Raw genomic sequence first — 20,396 nt, 5'->3', positions numbered from 1 at the left:
TGCAACAGTGAGGGCACATCTGAGTGACACTGTAATGATAGGGGGTTACCTATGGAAACGGAAGACAGGGAGGAGAGGACGCGAGGAGGGCAGAGATGGAGAGAGGAGGCGCACCGTGGAAACGGGACGGGAGTTAATACAGAGAACTCCCACCAATACATCACAGCACTGGCTAAAGAAAGAGAAAGAGTCAAGTAGAGGCATATTAACAGGGGAAGCTAAGAGGGGGGGAGGTGAGTGTATGAAAAATGCTAATCATGAGTGGGAAGAAATGACTAGACTGAAATGGACAGAAAGATCATGACTAGAAATCTGTGCTCAGGAGCACATGAGAAGAAGACTGTAAGCTCAAAGGGAGAGATCACGTTTCACTGTGCCGTCCTCTTCTTTTACAAACCACGGAGTCTTTGCACACCTGCCTGTGGCGTTCATCATGACTCAAGCTAAGCTTGTTCATTTAGGAACATGTCTGCTCATTTTAGGGAGCTGGAGCCCCCCCCCCATGTTACACTGGTGCGTACACATATGAAGAGTAAAGGGAGATGCTAAAGACAGAGAACAGACGGGGGGGGGGGGGGGGGGGGGGGGGGGGGGGGTAAGGCAGTCGGTCTGTGGGGATGCAAGCAGAGGGAGGAATGTGGTTTCCATGGCAACCTGCGGAAGGCTGAGCTCTGGGTGTCCGTTCCAGCTCTGACTGTGTTGCACTGCACCGGCCCTCAGCCTGCGAGATCTCTCTGTCCTCCCCCACTCTCTCTCTCTCTCTCTCTCTCTCTCTCTCTCTCTCTCTCTCTCTCTCGCTCCCTGTATCCCTCTCTCCGTCTCCGTGCATCTCTCTCTCTCTCCGTCTCTCTGTCTCTCTCTCTCTTTTTCTGTCTCTCTCCCTCTCTACCCCTCTCCCTTTCCCTCCCTCTTTCTCTCCCTCACTGCCCCCTCCATCCTTGCCCTGCATCCCTCCCCGTGTGTGAGGAGAGATGACGCTACATTGGGCCCAGCCTCACTGTCACCACAACGCTGCTGTCTTGCACTGTGCTGCATAGTTAAATGTGCAGAGATGACGCTACGCATCTTTAAAGCCCACTGAGTCCACGTTCCTAAAGCACAGGCCGAGACCCCTGAACATATCAGCACCTCCCCCTCTCCTCCTCACTCCTCCTCCTCCTCACTCCTCCTCACTCCCCCGCCCTGTGCACTAGATCTCCACTCAGCTGAACAGCTAGCACCTGCAGGCTTTATGCTGCCATGGGCCAACTGGGCGTGCTGGCTTTGGGAAGGCATGTCAAATGAGGAAATCCATGACGCACTGCAACTATGAGGCCTTTACAGCATCCTACAGACCTGTGTCGTCATCATAAACACCGCTCTGTGTTTACAGCATCCTACAGACCTGTGTCATCATCATAAACACCGCTCTTACTGTGTTTACAGCATCCTACAGACCTGTGTCGTCATCATAAACACCGCTCTGTGTTTACAGCATCCTACAGACCTGTGTCGTCATCATAAACACCGCTCTGTGTTTACAGCATCCTACAGACCTGTGTCATCATCATAAACACCGCTCTGTGTTTACAGCATCCTACAGACCTGTGTCATCATCATAAACACCGCTCTGTGTTTACAGCATCCTACAGACCTGTGTCGTCATCATAAACACCGCTCTGTGTTTACAGCATCCTACAGACCTGTGTCATCATCATAAACACCGCTCTTACTGTGTTTACAGCATCCTACAGACCTGTGTCGTCATCATAAACACCGCTCTGTGTTTACAGCATCCTACAGACCTGTGTCGTCATCATAAACACCGCTCTGTGTTTACAGCATCCTACAGACCTGTGTCATCATCATAAACACCGCTCTGTGTTTACAGCATCCTACAGACCTGTGTCGTCATCATAAACACCGCTCTGTGTTTACAGCATCCTACAGACCTGTGTCATCATCATAAACACCGCTCTGTGTTTACAGCATCCTACAGACCTGTGTCGTCATCATAAACACCGCTCTGTGTTTACAGCATCCTACAGACCTGTGTCATCATCATAAACACCGCTCTTACTGTGTTTACAGCATCCTACAGACCTGTGTCATCATCATAAACACCGCTCTTACTGTGTTTACAGCATCCTACAGACCTGTGTCGTCATCATAAACACCGCTCTGTGTTTACAGCATCCTACAGACCTGTGTCATCATCATAAACACCGCTCTGTGTTTACAGCATCCTACAGACCTGTGTCATCATAAACACCGCTCTGTGTTTACAGCATCCTACAGACCTGTGTCGTCATCATAAACACCGCTCTGTGTTTACAGCATCCTACAGACCTGTGTCATCATCATAAACACCGCTCTGTGTTTACAGCATCCTACAGACCTGTGTAGTCATCATAAACACCGCTCTGTGTTTACAGCATCCTACAGACCTGTGTCGTCATCATACACACCGCTCTTGCTGTGTTTATTACAGTATCCTACAGACCTGTGTCGTCATCATAAACACCGCTCCTACTGTGTTTACAGCATCCTACAGACCTGTGTCGTCATCATAAACACCACTCTTACTGTGTTCTTCTCTTTTTTGGAAGGGGTGGAGAGGGTGCTTAATTCAAATGTGAATGTTTTAGCTGGGATCAGGACTTACTGGAACATGCCAGTCACTTTCATGCACTTAATTCATTGCAAATCACCAAAAAATAAACCAGTGGGGGAGGCACTTAAGACCCAAAATTCTGGTTCGTACAAGCTGTTCTGCATCCAGAGATGTAAGCAGTTGTCCTCTGCAGATACACTTGCAGCCTGGGGGCTGTGCTGAAACCATGTCTACAAACATGTGTTGAAGATTCATATGAACAAAGACACTCAGATGACACATGTCCATGTAGGGTTTTAGCCCACAAACACTTCCACCCTCAAAATATATTAAACATTTCATAACAAATATTATATTGCCATCGTATTCTAAACAGGACAACATCACGCTATTCTCTTAGCGAAGTTAACTTTCAAATGCCCGGCTCCATTCAGCCAAAGATGTGCTCCATCCCACTCACCTCGGGGGTCTCCACATGGGAGAGACACACCACGGCTGCTACTCTCTCCACCTGCTGACAGCTCCTCCTGCTGGTGACTCGCACTCGTGACACACCCTCCAGCTCGGAGGGCTGCTACATGTAGTGAGAAGATAAACATCAGACAAAAGGAAACACAAAATATTAAAACACAAACATCACTATTAGGACCTACTGCATAAAAATACATGAAAAGCCAGTTTCAACACACAACCATGTAAAACACTTACATGAATTAACACTTTTAGGCAACAGAATTACCTAAAGTCATAACTACATATTAACATATTATCTACATATTAAATATATTACAAAACATTCAAGGGTGATTAGTTAAAAGCATCATGTTAATAATTAAATAACAGGATCATCTGTATCTCTATAGTGGTGAGATCTGAGATTTGTGCTTTAGTCAAAGAGTTGTTTATTTCTGCAGTTGGACCCCTCTCCTCCACTCAGGAGACAGTGAACAGGCCCTGGACGCTCTCAGCGCCACAGCGCCTCCTGCTGGCTCAGAGAGCACTGGCAGCTTCACCACAGCAGCCACAGGGGCTGACGCTGGAGCACTCATCACACGGGGGCTAACGCTAACGCTGGAGCACTCATCACACGGGGGCTAACGCTAACGCTGGAGCACTCATCACATGGGGGCTAACGCTAACGCTGGAGCACTCATCACACGGGGGCTAACGCTAACGCTGGAGCACTCATCACACGGGGGCTAACGCTAACGCTGGAGCACTCATCACATGGGGGCTAACGCTAACGCTGGAGCACTCATCACACAGGGGCTAACGCTAACACTGGAGCACTCATCACACGGGGGCTAACGCTAACGCTGGAGCACTCATCACATGGGGGCTAACGCTAACGCTGGAGCACTCATCACACGGGGGCTAACGCTAACGCTGGAGCACTCATCACACGGGGGCTAACGCCAACGCTGGAGCACTCATCACACGGGGGCTAACGCTAACGCTGGAGCACTCATCACACAGGGGCTAACGCTAACGCTGGAGCACTCATCACACGGGGGCTGATGCTAACGCTGGAGCACTCATCACACGGGGGCTGACGCCAACGCTTGAGCACTCATCACACAGGGGCTAACGCTGGAGCACTCATCACACAGGGGCTAACGCTAACCCTGGAGCACTCTCCAGCACTCATCACACAGAGGCTAACGCTAACCCTGGAGCACTCTCCAGCACTCATCACACAGAGGCTAACGCTAACCCTGGAGCACTCATCACACAGGGGCTAATGCTAACGCTGGAGCACTCTCCAGCACTCATCACACAGGGGCTAACGCTAACCCTGGAGCACTCAACACACAGAGGCTAACGCTAACCCTGGAGCACTCAACACACAGAGGCTAACGCTAACCCTGGAGCACTCATCACACAGGGGCTAACGCTAACCCTGGATCACTCCCCAGCACTCATCACACAGAGGCTAACGCTAACGCTGGAGCACTCTCCAGCACTCATCACACAGGGGCTAACGCTAACCCTGGAGCACTCTCCAGCACTCATCACACAGAGGCTAACGCTAACCCTGGAGCACTCTCCAGCACTCATCACACAGAGGCTAACGCTAACCCTGGAGCACTCTCCAGCACTCATCACACAGAGGCTAACGCTAACCCTGGAGCACTCTCCAGCACTCACCACACAGGGGCTAACGCTAACCCTGGAGCACTCATCACACAGGGGCTAACGCTAACCCTGGAGCACTCATCACACAGGGGCTAACGCTAACACTGGAGCACTCATCACACAGGGGCTAACGCTAACCCTGGAGCACTCTCCAGCACTCATCACACAGAGGCTAACGCTAACCCTGGAGCACTCATCACACAGGGGCTAACGCTAACCCTGGAGCACTCATCACACAGGGGCTAACGCTAACACTGGATCACTCTCCAGCACTCATCACACAGGGGCTAACGCTAACCCTGGAGCACTCTCCAGCACTCATCACACGGGGGCTAACGCTAACCCTGGAGCACTCATCACACGGGGGCTAACGCTAACCCTGGAGCACTCATCACACGGGGGCTAACGCTAGCGCTGGAGCACTCATCACACGGGGGCTAACGCTAAAGCTGGATCACTCTCCAGCACTCATCACATAGGGGCTAACGCTAACCCTGGAGCACTTTCCAGCACTCATCACACAGAGGCTAACGCTAACCCTGGATCACTTATCACACAGGGGCTAATGCTAATGCTGGAGCACTCAACACACAGAGGCTAACGCTAACCCTGGAGCACACTCCAGCACTCATCACACAGGGGCTAACGCTAACCCTGGATCACTCATCACACGGGGGCTGACGCTAACGCTGGAGCACTCATCACACGGGGGCTGACGCTAACCCTGGATCACTCTCCAGCACTCATCACACGGGGGCTGACGCTAACCCTGGATCACTCTCCAGCACTCATCACACGGGGGCTGACGCTAACCCTGGAGCACTCATCACACGGGGGCTAACGCTAACCCTGGAGCACTCATCACACGGGGGCTAACGCTAACCCTGGAGCACTCATCACATGGGGGCTAACGCTAAAGCTGGATCACTCTCCAGCACTCATCACACAGAGGCTAACGCTAACCCTGGATCACTTATCACACAGGGGCTAATGCTAATGCTGGAGCACTCAACACACAGAGGCTAACGCTAACCCTGGAGCACTCTCCAGCACTCATCACACAGGGGCTAACGCTAACCCTGGATCACTCATCACACGGGGGCTGACGCTAACCCTGGATCACTCTCCAGCACTCCTCACACGGGGGCTAACGCTAACCCTGGAGCACTCTCCAGCACTCCTCACACGGGGGCTGACGCTAACGCTGGAGCACTCATCACACGGGGCTGACGCTAACGCTGGAGCACTCATCACACGGGGGCTGACGCTAACGCTGGAGCACTCATCACACGGGGGCTGAGTCATTTCAGTGACTGTATTTTGTAGTTTGCCGTCCATCAACACAACAAACAACAAATTAGGTTAAAACCCTAGAAAGTGATTAAGAGAACAAATAAAATATGAGCCCTTTAATGAGAAAGAAAGAGTTTAAACTGCTGCATCATCAGAGGAGAAAAGATACGGAAAGAAAACTGTTCAAAGATGCAAATTTTCTAAATCCTGAATTTCTAATATCTAAATAACTTGACACAATAGTGAAGTGTTTTGCATAGAATATAGATGAAATAATAAAAATTCTAAAAAGAGGACACTGTCAGACCAAACACTGCAGTTCAGCACTCAGGAAGTCCACTTCACTCTGCCAATTAGAATCATTTAATTTTCATAAACATAAATAACTTGAGCATTTTAAACTACCACTGCTCCATTTGTGTGAATGTCTTGTTTATTACAGTGTAGAACAGGTCTGCTAAATATAGATGAAGACTTTTAAAAGGGCATAAAGAATTTAAACTGTTTTTCTTTCAGTTTTATCAGATCTCCACAACAGTCGAGGGGCGGCCATGATCACTATTGGAGCGAAACACTAAATTAAAAGACATCCTTCTTATTTGCTTTTTTCTGTGATCCTTTTCTACACACATACTCACATCTCACATGCACACACAAACACTACCACCCACACCACCTCCCACATACCCAAGTCTGCTCAATCTCCTGCTAGGGCTAATCCTTTTATAACCAACCAGCTCAATATCAATGTTTAGCAAAGCCGAGTTACCCATTTCATTACAATTCAATTATGTCAAACAGTGTAAAACAACTTGGCTCATGAAAATATTTCATTTTGAACTGTCAGTGATTGTGTTCTCAATTACACTACACTTTGTCTCCTTTATGTACTGCACACTCAACGTTTCTTGTCTATTTTCCAGTCTATGTATTTTTTCTTGCCTTTGTTCATATTACATCCACATAAATATCATACATGTATAAATAAACAACCAATAAATGCAATCTTATCAAAAACCTGAAAGTCAAAAAAGACATGTGATCACACGTCACTACATTTAGAACATTTGACAAGCTGCTTCTAGCATGTTGAGACCTCATGATCTTCATGTCCGTGGGCAGGACAGCAACAGTCTGGCTACTGTAATATCATCCTGTCTCCTGTGGATTCCAGACTCCAAACAGAATTTTAAGGCATTTTCTCTACTCTACCTATAAATATTTGGCATGGCCATGTGACCAGACATTTATAATGGAAGGTCTTGGTGACACTCATGTTGCCCACTGACGAGTGCCTGGTCTTACTACTGCAGCTCTTCCTACAAAGGACTAATACTTTACTGTGCATGCATCCCTCTATCTCCATCCCTCCATCTCTCTCCCTCCCTCTGTCTCTTTCATACATGGGCTTTTTCTGCTTCCGTCTCCTCTCACTCTTCCTCTTTCCGTTCTTCTCCCTCCTTTCTGTTTTTCTCATTACAACTCACCAAACTATCATTTTCATTTGTCCTGCCTTTTCTCAACTCACTACAGGCATCCAAGCAAAATGTAATAATGCAAACAGATTTGTGAACAATATTGGTGTGAGGTGCATGTGTTTTTAGAACATCACTGTTTGAAACAAGCTGTCTGTATTGGAGTGATGTTTTCTGCATTTCAGCGTTGTCGATGGTTCTTCTCTTACATGGAAGATCTCCGGTGGAGGTTGATTCCCCTTGTGGTTTATTCCATTCTCTGTTGCGTTCAGCTGGAGGGTCACCTCATAGCACTCCTGTATGTCTAAGAATAATGGAAAAACTCAGTCATCATGGAGAACACAAATTATTTATTCTCTTCATAGGTGTAACGATTGACGGAGGCGGTAGACGCAAATGCAGGAATGTGGACTTTATTTAAATAAATCAAAGTGGGACACTGAACATGGACGGATAACTTAGGTAAAGGGGAGTCAAGAGAGTACCGGGAAAAACACACAAACTCAACCGACTAAACAGAGAAGACACGAGAGACTAAGACTAACAGATATGTGAACTATGGAACCAAAGAATGAACATGACAAAGGATATACTAAACAAACTAGAACGAACACAACGAAACACACATGTATGGATATAAGAGACAGCATACAAAACAAACACCTAGATAATGAACACCCAGGAGCTACAACCGGGAAAGGCTAGGTAAGATACAAGACTAAGCATGAACACTATAACCAAAAGCATAAACCAGAACTAAACAACCAACCTAGGAACATAGAGGAATGAGGAGCATACAACAGAAAAGACAGGAGAACCAAGGGAAAGGGAAGATAATACTAAGGAGCTTAACAGGTATGGAGGGCGTAGAGCGATAGTACAGGCAACAAACACTGAACGACAAACACTAATAGAATTAAACTGAGGCGCACAGCAGACAGGACGCAACAACAAACATACACAGCAAGGCGGGGCATATAAAGGACTAGAGACTCACACACAACAACCTAAACCAGACAAAAGACAAGGAGCAGACAAAGCAGCGCGGTGCAGGGCAACGGAAGAACTTACGAACACAATGACCGACAACAAAGGGTAGAACAGAGAGGTTTAAATATACTGAAACATGGAGGTGAAACGAGACGCAGGTGGAAACATTTAGGACAGGGGCGTGGCAGACATAAGGGAACCAAAGAGACAGGAAAACAAGGCGGGGCTAGGGCAGATGGGACTGGGAAGGAGGGCGGAGCTGGACGTGACAATAGGCTGCAATATGAAAGTTTTGTATCTTGAATTTCCGTGGTAACCTTATGATAATAATCCTTATTGTGATTAGATTACGATAATCCTTAATGAGACATTAAAATGCTATCACAGTAACAACAAAATAACCTACCAGAAGAGCCATAGGATGCAGGTACACAACTACGATGAGTGAACAAGGGAACTGGTACAAGGTGAAGAACAAAGTCGGCTCTTGGCTCAACTTGAACATCAGTCCTGCCATGTTGGGGCTCTATAAATATCATCCAGCAGCTCCATCCAAATGTCTTGCCCATACTGAGCTGGGAAGGCTGCTGTATTCATGCTCACTTAGAGAGGTTGTTAATGTGACTCACTGCTCATAGCACAGTCAAGTACACAGTTCTTCAGCTGCACATTTTATTGCAGGTTACAGTGATTGCAAGACACACTGTTGTGCTACAGCAGAAGCGCCAACATTTACCGCAAAGCCAAGACAAGCAAGAGGACATACATACATACCATACTTTAATATACACTGGGTTATAGTCATGAGGACATACCAGCTGACCAGTCCTGTAATACATACCATACTTTAATATACACTGGGTTATAGTCATGAGGACATACCAGCTGACCAGTACTACCATACTTGATACATACAGGTCATGTCAGTGGTCTATCCTACCCCCCCCCCCCCCCAGGTCATGTCAGTGGTCTATCCTTCTCCATCATGCCCTGTGCTTGCCTCTATCCATCCCTCCCCGGGTGGTTAACTGTGGTCTGTAGTGAAGGTCTGCCACCTGATGACAGGTGAAGACTACCGCCGCCATCACACAGAACCAAGAACACATGCTGCTAATGACAATGTTGTGTGTTTCTGTGTCTAAAGTGAAACATATTCTCTGTACCGCCATACATGCATTCTGCAACAAAGGGGGAAAATACGCACATCATCCCATAACAAAGGTTTCAAAGCATTTGAAAGGAACTTTCTAGAGAATTAATGAAAGTACCAGTGTATGTGTGCATGTGGTGTGTGTTTGTGAGGCAGCATTGGGGATTCACTGGAGTCCCACTAGGGTGCAGTGGAAAAGACAGTAGAAGAATGGGGCTGTGTGAATCATCACAGCTGTGTGTGTCTGTCTGTGTGTGTGTGTGTGTGTGTGTGTGTGTGTGTGTGTGTGTGTGTGTGTGTGTGTGTGTGTGTGTGTGTGTGTGTGTGTGTGGGAAGAGAACAATGTGTGGGAGGCAGTTATGTTGCCCGACTGGCCAAAGACGGATGAGAGAGTGAGAGAGCAAGTGTGCTGGAGAGTGAGAGAGAGAGAGAGAGAGAGACTGAGAGAGAAAGAGAGACTGACAGATTGAGAGAGAGCACAGTAAGCTGTAACATAAATGACCCCCTGCCCTTCCTCTAAATGATGCTTGATTACAAAACATTCTGCTATAAAATGAATGGAAATGTTTAAATGTGTCAAACCAAAAACACCTACTCGTTTGGTAAGTTGTCTCATAGAATGTAGATGCAATAAAGTGCATAGAAACTGTGTACACTAAAATAAATTCAGTTCTGTAGTAGAGACAGCACTAGTGCAGACACTGACACTACCATGGGAGTGTAGCCACTTCTTATTCTCCAAAACCCATCACCGAGTCTTTCAGATGAACCTTAAAACACTATAACACCCACACTTTAAACACTAAAAACACACACTTTCAATTTTAAAACAACCACATGTTCCATACTTACATCAATAAATATCAGATCCAGAAGTCTTGCAAAATGTAACGGTTGAAATGAGTTTTTTAATGCAATTTCCAAATTTGCGTCAAGTTTTAAATTGAAAACAAGACCAAGAAATAAAGTGGTATTCTAGAAAGCTTTCTGGAACAATTTTGCCCATAGCTTTGGAATTTGAAAAGACCACATAACCACAATTCAAATGGACCAAGAAAAGAAAAAATGTTAAACATTTTAAATCCTGCCATTAGGATAGTCATCATGCAAAAGCATCTCTAGATCTGTGGTATTGGATCTATCGCTCCCTTTATTAACTGCCTTTTACCCATGAATGCTTTGTGTCAATTCTTTCCTTCCTGTGAATGTTCCTTAATGCATCTGTCCTGTGAATGTGTTGTGCTTTTTAATGGATTATGATCCTAAGTAATGCTCATTTTAGGTTAGAATTAGGAAAAGTTCGTGTTTGGCTTTGATGTTTGTGCCTTCATGGCCCTAATTTAGGTCCCATCTAGCCTACATAATTGAGGGGTGTGCTATTACAGGGGTCACCACACTCTCGTTTGTGAGGTCTTCATGTTCCTCTGGTTTTGTGGCCCTAAGAACAGAGGGATGAGTCTGCTGTCAAGGAAACCTTTGTTTAAAATGGTGCAATCATGCAGCTATCCAGCCAAGCCAGTCGTCCCCTCACAAAAAGCAGAGGTTGAGGTCAGTCCCACTGTAGCGCTCCCAAACCTCACAACTGCAGTGTCATCTACAACACAGCACACCCACGCACCCTGCACATCCGTCAATACCAAAACAGTATGACACTAAGTTATTGAATCCGAGTGAACCTTGGAAACGTTGGTATCTGCCAGCTGCAAGTTACATTTATGAGTGTAAAATAAATTTTTTAATGGTACAATTAAAAAAATTATCTTAACCATAGCCATGCAAATTCAAGACAGTCTACTTCCTGGGTTACTACATGAAAAATGGCCGTGTAAAATAGGACGAAATAGATGCACATATGTTGAGCATTTCTCCCTTTACGTTTTTAATTGCTGTGCATAAGGGAAGCCTCAGAACTCTTGGGTGTGTACATCCAGACCAAATAATGGGGGAATAACTAGTGGAGATCTCATGTTTCTACTGCTGGGCACCACCCCGCACTTTGTGCTGATTAAAGCCACATGTTTTCTTACAGCTGGGACTTCCTTGACCCCATTTTTCTCCACAGCTGAGAGACAGCTTAGGCCGTGCTCTACAGTACAGTGTGCTCTGAAACACACTCAGGCACTCAGGAAAGACAGATCTGAAGTGCCAGAGCGATGAGGATTTTAGTCTACCTACAGCTCTACGCATTCCTCTGACAATCCGGCCTTTCTGGAATGTGTGGAGTCCTCAAACATTCAAGGTACTTTCGCCACGTCTTTTGTGTCACGTTGGAATTTTTGCGTGTGGATTCTAAATCCCTGGTTCAAATACTGATAGAACACGTGAGAAAATTTACATTTGAAACAGCTCAAATAAGTTAATCTATTCTATGTATTCTATTACAAAGGCATCAACTGAACATTCCTACTTCTGTACTTCTGTATTTTATTTCTAAGGAGGACACAAAGTGCCTTTCAGTACACTATGACAAGTAACAAGACTTGAGAACCCCTCAAACGTGGAATACAAAGAAAAACATTTTACTCTCATCGCTAAAATCTCATAGCAACTCAAACTAATCTAAACACCCTGACTGGGAAAGACCTCTATCCTCCAGTTGTGGGTTTAGCAGCCATACAGGAAAACATTATTAGAGTATGTCATTGGAAATTAAGATAACCACTTAGCCATGAATTCAAGGAAACAAATGTATCCTCTTTTTCACTGCAAAACAAACTTGAGTACATCTACAAATTGGAAAATGTCAGTACACTAAGAAAAACTGTACACGGCAACATCTGAACTACTAGCTGGACTCAAAGACTGTGGACAGGCATGTGTTCAAGGTGTCAACTACAATACCGTTTCCTCCCACAGATCACCTGACCACAGGTTCCTCAGGACTGTACTTAAAGTGTTCACTAATATTACTCACAATATATCGTTCACATGATGCTAATTTAACTTGAAACTTATATATTTAGTTGTCCTTACGTCCATGTCTACCTGGGCACTAGCCATGATGTTAAGAGTTATCAAGAAATTGGGTTATTTCAGTTAAGAGACGGTGGTGTGATAAGGACACATTAAGACTGCACAAACAGTCAAAATATAATGCACTTACTGTACACTGCTCCATATTGTAATACTGTAATAAAAACACACTGGTGAAGCCTTCCCATGACACAGGCTACACTCAACCTGTATTACTTCAATCTAATTCAGGTTTATTGGATCACATGAACACTCGTTTCATGAACACATCCACATAACAATAATCAAAGGCTGGTCAGAATACATAAAGCACACAATAAGAAAATTTCTTACAGGTCTCACATACATATTGTGACCCTCTATGAAGCTGTCAATACTGCAATATTGATTAGTCAACAATTAATTCTGCAGCTTTATCCAAATGCACAAAAACAGAAACATTAATTCCACTTTCAGATAGTGGAATAAATACGTACATATGAGTTTTACATAAAAGGTCAAACAAACTCTTAAATTGTGTTTTTGATACTGGGAAACATGAGTTCAGGGGATTTAGATGTTAAAATATATGAGTTCTAAAATATTCCATGTAGAAATTGCATTTCTACCTATGTCCTCTGGTCATTAAAACATTTACACTTTATATTTACAGACATATATATCAAGTAGGGCCATTTTTAAATAGTTCCTCAAAGAACATGTAAGACAATAAAGCACTGAAAGAAGGAAAAATTATTTTATTTGACTCCAGTTTAACATAAAATAGTTTAACATGTAACTTCTAAAGCTGTATGCTACTGAAACGCCTGTAGTGCTGACCAATTAACAAGATTTTCTTTTTAAAACAGATTTTTTATTTTTGTTGTGCTGAAAAGATATTTCAAACGTCAATTAAAAGATGACTCTTGTGCATCTGGTAGCAGAATGAGAGACTACACTGTAGCTAAAACACAGGTTGTGCTCCAGAAGTGGAGCACAGCTAGAAAAAGTAACAGACTGTTACGAAGCCAAGAATTCTCTCTTAGAAAACCGTGATTACATTTGGTACAAGAGTCATCCATCTCTGAAATTATGAATCTTACAAAGAATGTGTCCTGAGACACTACTCGCTCACACAAAAAACAGATCTTACCCAACAGAGCTCTGAACAGCTGGCTGCCAAAGATAGCGGAGACTTTGCCCACACTGGTCCGTAGAGACTGCTCCTCCGGGCTGGTCAGGCTGGCCTGGTACTGCTTCAGTAACCCAACAGCTCTCTCAGTATCTGGACATAAACATGCATTAATCACAGGTCATGTACCTGCGTGTTGGGTGTATGGACTTTTACGCTGTCATGCTGACTAATATGTATTACATGTTCACTTTCGCCGGGTTTATGGATTCAGGAAGCACTCTACCTACCGCAGGTACGACTGGTGGAGTCATTCATCAACATCTGTGTTTACCATAAAGGTAAATAAAGGGCTAGAAACACCAGGATGGACCTGTCTCTCTCCCCAGTCTCTCTCCCCTGTCTCTCTCCCCAGTCTCTCTCCCCAGTCTCTCTCCCCTGTCTCTCTTCCCTGTCTCTCATCCCTGATTCTCTCCCCTGTCTCTCTCCCGTCTCTCTCTCCTGTCTCTCTCCCCTGTCTCTCTTCCCTGTCTCTCTCCCCAGTCTCTCCCCTGTCTCTCTCCCCAGTTTCTCTTCCCTGTCTCTCTTCCCTGATTCTCTCCCCTGTCTCTCTCCCCTGATTATCTCCCCTGTCTCTCTCTCCCCTGTCTCTTTCCCCTGTCTCTCTTCCCTGATTCTCTCCCGTCTCTCTCCCGTCTCTCTTCCCTGATTCTCTCCCCTGTCTCTTTCCCCTGTCTCTCTCCCCTGTCTCTCTTCCGTCTCTTTCCCATCTCTCTCCCCTGTCTCTCTTCCGTCTCTTTCCCCTGTCTCTCTTCCCTGATTCTCTCCCCTGTCTCTCTTCCCTGATTCTCTCCCCTGTCTCTCTTCTTTCTCTTTCCCCTGTCTCTCTTCCCTGTCTCTTTTCCCTGTCTCTCTCCCCTGTCTCTCTTCCATCTCTTTCCCCTGTCTCTCTCCCCTGTCTCTCTTCCCTGTCTCTCTCCCGTCTCTTTCCCCTGTCTCTCTCCCTTCTCTTTCCCCTGTCTCTCTTCCCTGTCTCTTTCCCCTGTCTCTCTTCCCTGTCTCTCTCCCGTCTCTCTCCCCTGTCTCTCTTCCTTCTCTTTCCCCTGTCTCTCTCCCCTGTCTCTCTTCTGTCTCTTTCCCCTGTCTCTCTTCCCTGTCTCTTTCCCCTGTCTCTCTCCCCTGTCTCTCTTCCGTCTCTTTCCCCTGTCTCTCTCCCCTGTCTCTCTTCCCTGTCTCTCTCTCGTCTCTCTCCCCTGTCTCTCTTCCTTCTCTTTCCCCTGTCTCTCTTCCATCTCTTTCCCCTGTCTCTCTCCCCTGTCTCTCTCCCGTCTCTCTCCCCTGTCTCTCTTCCTTCTCTTTCCCCTGTCTCTCTTCCCTGTCTCTCTTCCCTGTCTCTTTCCCCTGTCTCTCTCCCCTGTCTCTCTTCCGTCTCTTTCCCCTGTCTCTCTCCCCTGTCTTTCTCCCGTCTCTCTTCCCTGTCTCTCTTCCCTGTCTCTCTCCCTCTCTCCCAGTACGATCGTGTTAATGAAGTACGTGTAAGCCCCAGAACAGCCCCAGCTGTGTGAGGCGTTAGGACGGGAGTACGAGCACCGGTAACGGGGCGGTAAACGGCTCAGCCCGCTGCTCTCCCCGGGGCAGACCACCCCAACCACGGGCTAGCGCTAGTCTTCGCGGTGTTGGGGAGAAAGTCACGAAAGGAAAAGTACTTCCTGTGTCCCAGGGGAACTTCAGGAGAGTATGAAATCTCTCCCAACATTTCAGTCTGTAACTCCTACGATGTAACATTTAGTTATCCAACTACACACGAAGTTAAGCGAAATTACAACTTATTCTACTGTATAAAGTAAACTTACCATACTTGTGAACCATGGTATACAGTTACATGGGCCACGGAACCTCAACGGTCTTCACGGTCTTAAAGGTCTTCACTTAACGGTCTTAACGGTCTTAACGGTCTTCTCTTAACGGTCTCGCGCGGCGACCTCTTGGCACGAGACTGGGCGCGAGACGCGCTGCGGCTGCCCCATAGACGTGCGCGCGGGGAGAAGGTTCACGCGACGCTGTTGCTTCCCGCTGTTTGCGTCGAATTCACAAATGTTGCAAAGTTTTGAGCGCAGAGTTGACGGAGCTTTACACGCCCGAGTCACGGGCTGAGTGTGTAAATCACTGCCAGCTTGGCTCGCCAGTCTTTAATGTCCGTGTTTTACAGTCCGTGTTTATGGTTTGGCCACGAAATGTATTACTTATTAACACTGTGGAAATATGAGATGAACACAAGAGCGAAACTGTTCGGCATGTTATGCAGCATATTGGTTATCAACAGATTGTAAGTTTAAGCCCATATTAACCAGTCGCTTTAGGAGACATGATTGCGAGACGGCGTCTGCCCCCTACTGGTAACAAATAGCAATAAATAGTCTAGAATAGATATCAAAATCCACAAAAATGGTCTATAACCGCCTTGCAAAATAGCGACAGGGTCTTTAACTCCCACCCAACGTGACGATAATGAAGTAAACTCGCCTGTGCCCAGAGAGAGAGACCGTATTGGGCCTGTACCACCCCCGCCAAAGGACTAATGCCGGCAGACCGCCGAAAACAGCTGCATAACAATGTATCGCATTTGTACTCTCACTGTTTGCACTGAGATGATTTTCACTCCAAAACTCAAAATGTGCCTTTTAAATAAATTTGTCAATTAGCCAAACGTGTGTATAATTTTGCTGATGGCTATAACAACCAAACACTGCAGGGTGCACATGGGACTCCTACAACCATTATGAATTATAATGTGCAAATAAGGACAGTAACTGCACCATAGATCACGCAAAATACGCCGGTGTGGCACCCAAATCTGTGACCGCCGAATTATGTGACTGTAAATCCAGCAGCTCACATTGCGGATACCAGAATAAAACACCTGTGTGCAAATGAACGTGAGGAAGAAAACACCTGAAGACGTTTTGAGTGGTGTTTAACTCATTTATTATGAAGGTACACAGGGTCTCTTATTCTGAAGACATTCTGAAGCACAGTCATCGTATGTTTCTTACAATAAAACGTAAAACTCTTCATGAAATACTGCATAGTGTAGGTAGACTTTAAGAGCAAGCTCTAATGTACAGTACCGTCAATAAATTAGGTGGTCACATTTGTTACACAGGCGATCATGAACGAGGAAGTGTTACGTGGCACTTTGTGCTGTTAACGTCACGTTAAATATGAATGTAGTCCTCTTTTTTTACAGCAAGGCTTTTTAAAGATAGCAGCACAACGTCTTTTTACTGATTAACGACGTGGAAAATGAACATTTGTTAGTTGCTAGTTTCAAATTTATACAGAGAGATGTTCTAACCAAATATGAGTAAGTTAGCTAAAATCTATCAAACTGACGAGAATCTGGCAGTATTAACCTTCATGTTATATGTTGTACTCTGAAATGTATATATTCCTTTATAATGGGATTAAACATTTCTTGTCTAAAACCTAATGTAAAATATTTATTTTGCAGATCTCACGTGATATATGTAAGACGTATAAGATAATCGTCCCCAGCCCCTCCATTTTAAAGCAAACCCAAGTTACTTGGTTTGCTTTAAAATGTCCAGCAGGTGGTGCTGTATCTCTAATCAAGTCTTGTACATTTAGACCCCCAAATCGTCAAGAAAGTCCAAAACTCAGCAGGTAGAATCTTCATCCACACTCAACCTTCACCTTGTTTACTCCTAACTTTAAAAGCATCACATGGACATCACAATGTTGACCTGCTGTAATCCCAGTCCAGCCCGCACACTCAGGGCTATAAGAGGGCCCTGGTTCACACGGCCTTCAATCAGTGTTCAGTGCAAAAGCTTCAAAACTCTTTGACTCTCTTCTCCATAGTCCATGGGATCTCACCTTTAAAAACACAACTCAAAACGTCCTGTCCTGTTTTTGATTTGTTGACTGTTCAATGTTGTGTGATTTATTGTGAATTATATAAAGCAACCTTGAGTTTATGAAAGTTGCTAGATAAATAGATGATAATTATTATGATTATTGCTCCATCTGTTGGGGGGGGGGCGTTAGTGCCCAGTCAGTAATCCACAATGGCTTTTCCACAATTAATTACTATAACCCTTTTATTGTTTGTTTAGATTAACTTATCCTTATTGATAACCCCTCATCTGAGCGTCCTGGAAAAATACAGCACATGGAACAGTGCTGTAGACCCGCCTGCCTGCTACCTGCTCTGTGTTTGTCTTTAAAAATGTACCGTAGAATTACGAGCTTGAATCCCTTTATTCACACTGGGCCTATTTCACAACAGAAGGCCTGCACAGTGAGTTTTGTATAAAATCAAAGTTCATTTACATCACCAATGTACTTCTGTTTCTACAATTCCACATTACTAAACTATCAGTTCATTTTCCTGCAAAACCTTGAAACAGTTATGGAAGAGTTACAACAGTGTTAGCAGCTGCACAGAAATAACGGATTCTCATTAATATTTAATCTAAATGATACAGATACTAATACAGACCAGTGGCTTATGTGGACTTTTCAAAATGGAATATTAAAAAATGACACCATGTGCATGACCACAGGCCAATGCAACCAACAGAACTACTGAAAAAGAAAAAAATTATTAGGGTAGAGTTTATTAATGCATCTATATACATCTATAACAAGATGGCCTTGTTAGTTTTTTACGACTGCTCAAATGTGTTTGTCCAATCTGTAGTCACATTTTCAAAACTCTAAACACATTAAACACAACATCAGTTTTCAGTGGCTATACAATTAGTACAATTCATGTTGTTTTTGTATAAAATGTCATTTTACATGTTTCTATAATGCTTACATTTTCTATACACACAAGGTGAAATGTGAAATGTGCCATATTTGTCAATTGTGATTTTTCACCACAATTGAAATTTGTCCTCCGCTTTTTACCCATCTGTGCAGTTAGAACACACACACACACACACACACACACACACACACACACACACACACACACACACACACACACACACACACACACACACACACACACACACACACACACACACACACACACTAGTGATTACTAGGGGGCTGTGGTGCACACGTGCCCAGAGTGGTGGACAGCCCTAGCCCGGTGCCCGGGGAGCAGTTGGGGTTATCCAATAACATAATTCTGGATCAATTTTGTCTTATTTACAAATGCTTGCACACAGCATGTCAAAAATGAAAACCTAAGGTTCAAAACCTTAAATATTGTATAAAATGCAAAGTTCTGCAAAAACAAAGGCAGCTGAAAAGTTATTACTGTTGTACACATTTTTTGCACATATAGATCAATTAAATAAAATGAAGTACAGTAATGTACCGGGTCAGAGAGGAGCAAATATAACAATTTGTCCTGCAATCTCAAGTGCTGGTTTGGTTCTTCACAAATGCCAGATTGGTCCCTATAACAGTGACCTCCTTCTTTAGTTTTTGAATGAACTCTACAAACAACTGGTTCCAGAAGCAGAAAGGGAACAGGTGGGAGGAAACACGAGGACATTTGTGATGGGACAATGTAGCATTCTGTCATTCTCATGTCATCACAAACTGGTTTATAGACCATCCAAGAGTGATGTCCCTTTTCCTCCCGCCCATCTCGCCTTTCCTCAACCCCACTAAGGAACTTTTTTCAGTCTGGAGGTGGAAGGTGTATGATCATCGGTCCCATGACCAAATGTCCCTCCTGGATGCAATGGATCCCGGCTGCAGAGACGTTTCAGCTGAAGACTGCCAGGGGTGAATAAGGCATACCAAGCTTTTCTATCCCAGGTGCATGGCAAGGGCCAACATCAGATGTGATGTGAATGAAAACATGTGGCCAACTGCTGAAGACCGTTTAGATTACACGTAACAACCAGTTGTTGGTAGAGCACTTGAGATTGCTAAATATAAATAGTTATATTTGTTATATTGTTACGTTACTGTACTTTATTTTATTTCATTGATCTTTATGTGCAATAAAATATGTATTACATGTTAGGCTCTGTGTTTCTCTTAACCACTTCAGCCCAGAGCGTTTGTTTGATGCAGAAGGAGATAACAGGAACAACAGACCAATTATTGCAATGCCAAAAAAAGCCTTTTATTTGAACACATATATCTCAGGAGATCTCACACATACAAAACATTTATATCAGAGAGATCTGGAGAGTTACTGGTAACATGCAGGTTTTATATGTCACCCCCCTCACTGCCTGTTACAGTATCTTCCCTCCCATACATGGAGTTGTTCTCCACACTTGCATGATTTACATTATTTGATGTTGTGTTGTGTCAACCTTATATGGTGTCGTTTGACGAGCATTTTGGTGTAAATCATCTTCTGTAGAGTTTATCAGCATAGAACATATTCTGCAAAACCCACACAAGAGTCTGACACTTCCTGTAGACCAAGCTGTCCTTTGTTACACTAATATGCTGTATGACCATTGTAAGGCCTTCTAAAAGTATGAATAAACTTTTGTAGCTTAATGCATCTTATGCAGCAATTATATCTAACTCTAATATCAATTTTACTGGTAGCCAAAACATACTGTTGCTACATTTACATTACATTTACATTTATGGCATTTAGCAGACGCTCTTATCCAGAGCGACTTACAAAAGTGCTACGTAGTTGCTTGGAATCTCCAAGGTAGAATA

At 44.6% G+C, this 20,396-nt stretch overlaps 1 protein-coding gene across 2 annotated transcripts in view; it reads right to left on the bottom strand.

The window, feature by feature from the left end:
- dlg3 (discs, large homolog 3 (Drosophila)) overlaps positions 1–15,938 on the bottom strand; it is a 75,004-nt gene extending 59,066 nt beyond the window's left edge. Inside the window, exons 1-4 of one of the 2 annotated variants that reach the window (XM_077021002.1) lie at positions 15,575–15,938; positions 13,743–13,874; positions 7,707–7,801; positions 3,054–3,167 (exon numbers count right to left, since the gene is read on the bottom strand). In XM_077021002.1, coding sequence (XP_076877117.1) covers positions 3,054–3,167; positions 7,707–7,801; positions 13,743–13,874; positions 15,575–15,590 — 357 coding nt within the window. In that variant the 5' untranslated portion in view covers positions 15,591–15,938. The remainder of the gene's footprint in view (positions 1–3,053; positions 3,168–7,706; positions 7,802–13,742; positions 13,875–15,574) is intronic. The other variant, XM_077021003.1, reaches the window with a different exon arrangement.
- Between the last annotated feature and the right edge of the window lie 4,458 nt (positions 15,939–20,396).

The sequence above is a fragment of the Brachyhypopomus gauderio genome, chromosome 11, assembly GCF_052324685.1.
Source record: "Brachyhypopomus gauderio isolate BG-103 chromosome 11, BGAUD_0.2, whole genome shotgun sequence".
Taxonomy (NCBI): Eukaryota; Metazoa; Chordata; class Actinopteri; order Gymnotiformes; family Hypopomidae; genus Brachyhypopomus; species Brachyhypopomus gauderio.
The sequence above is the reverse complement of the archived record's forward strand: the minus strand, read 5'-3'. Positions and strand labels throughout refer to the sequence as shown.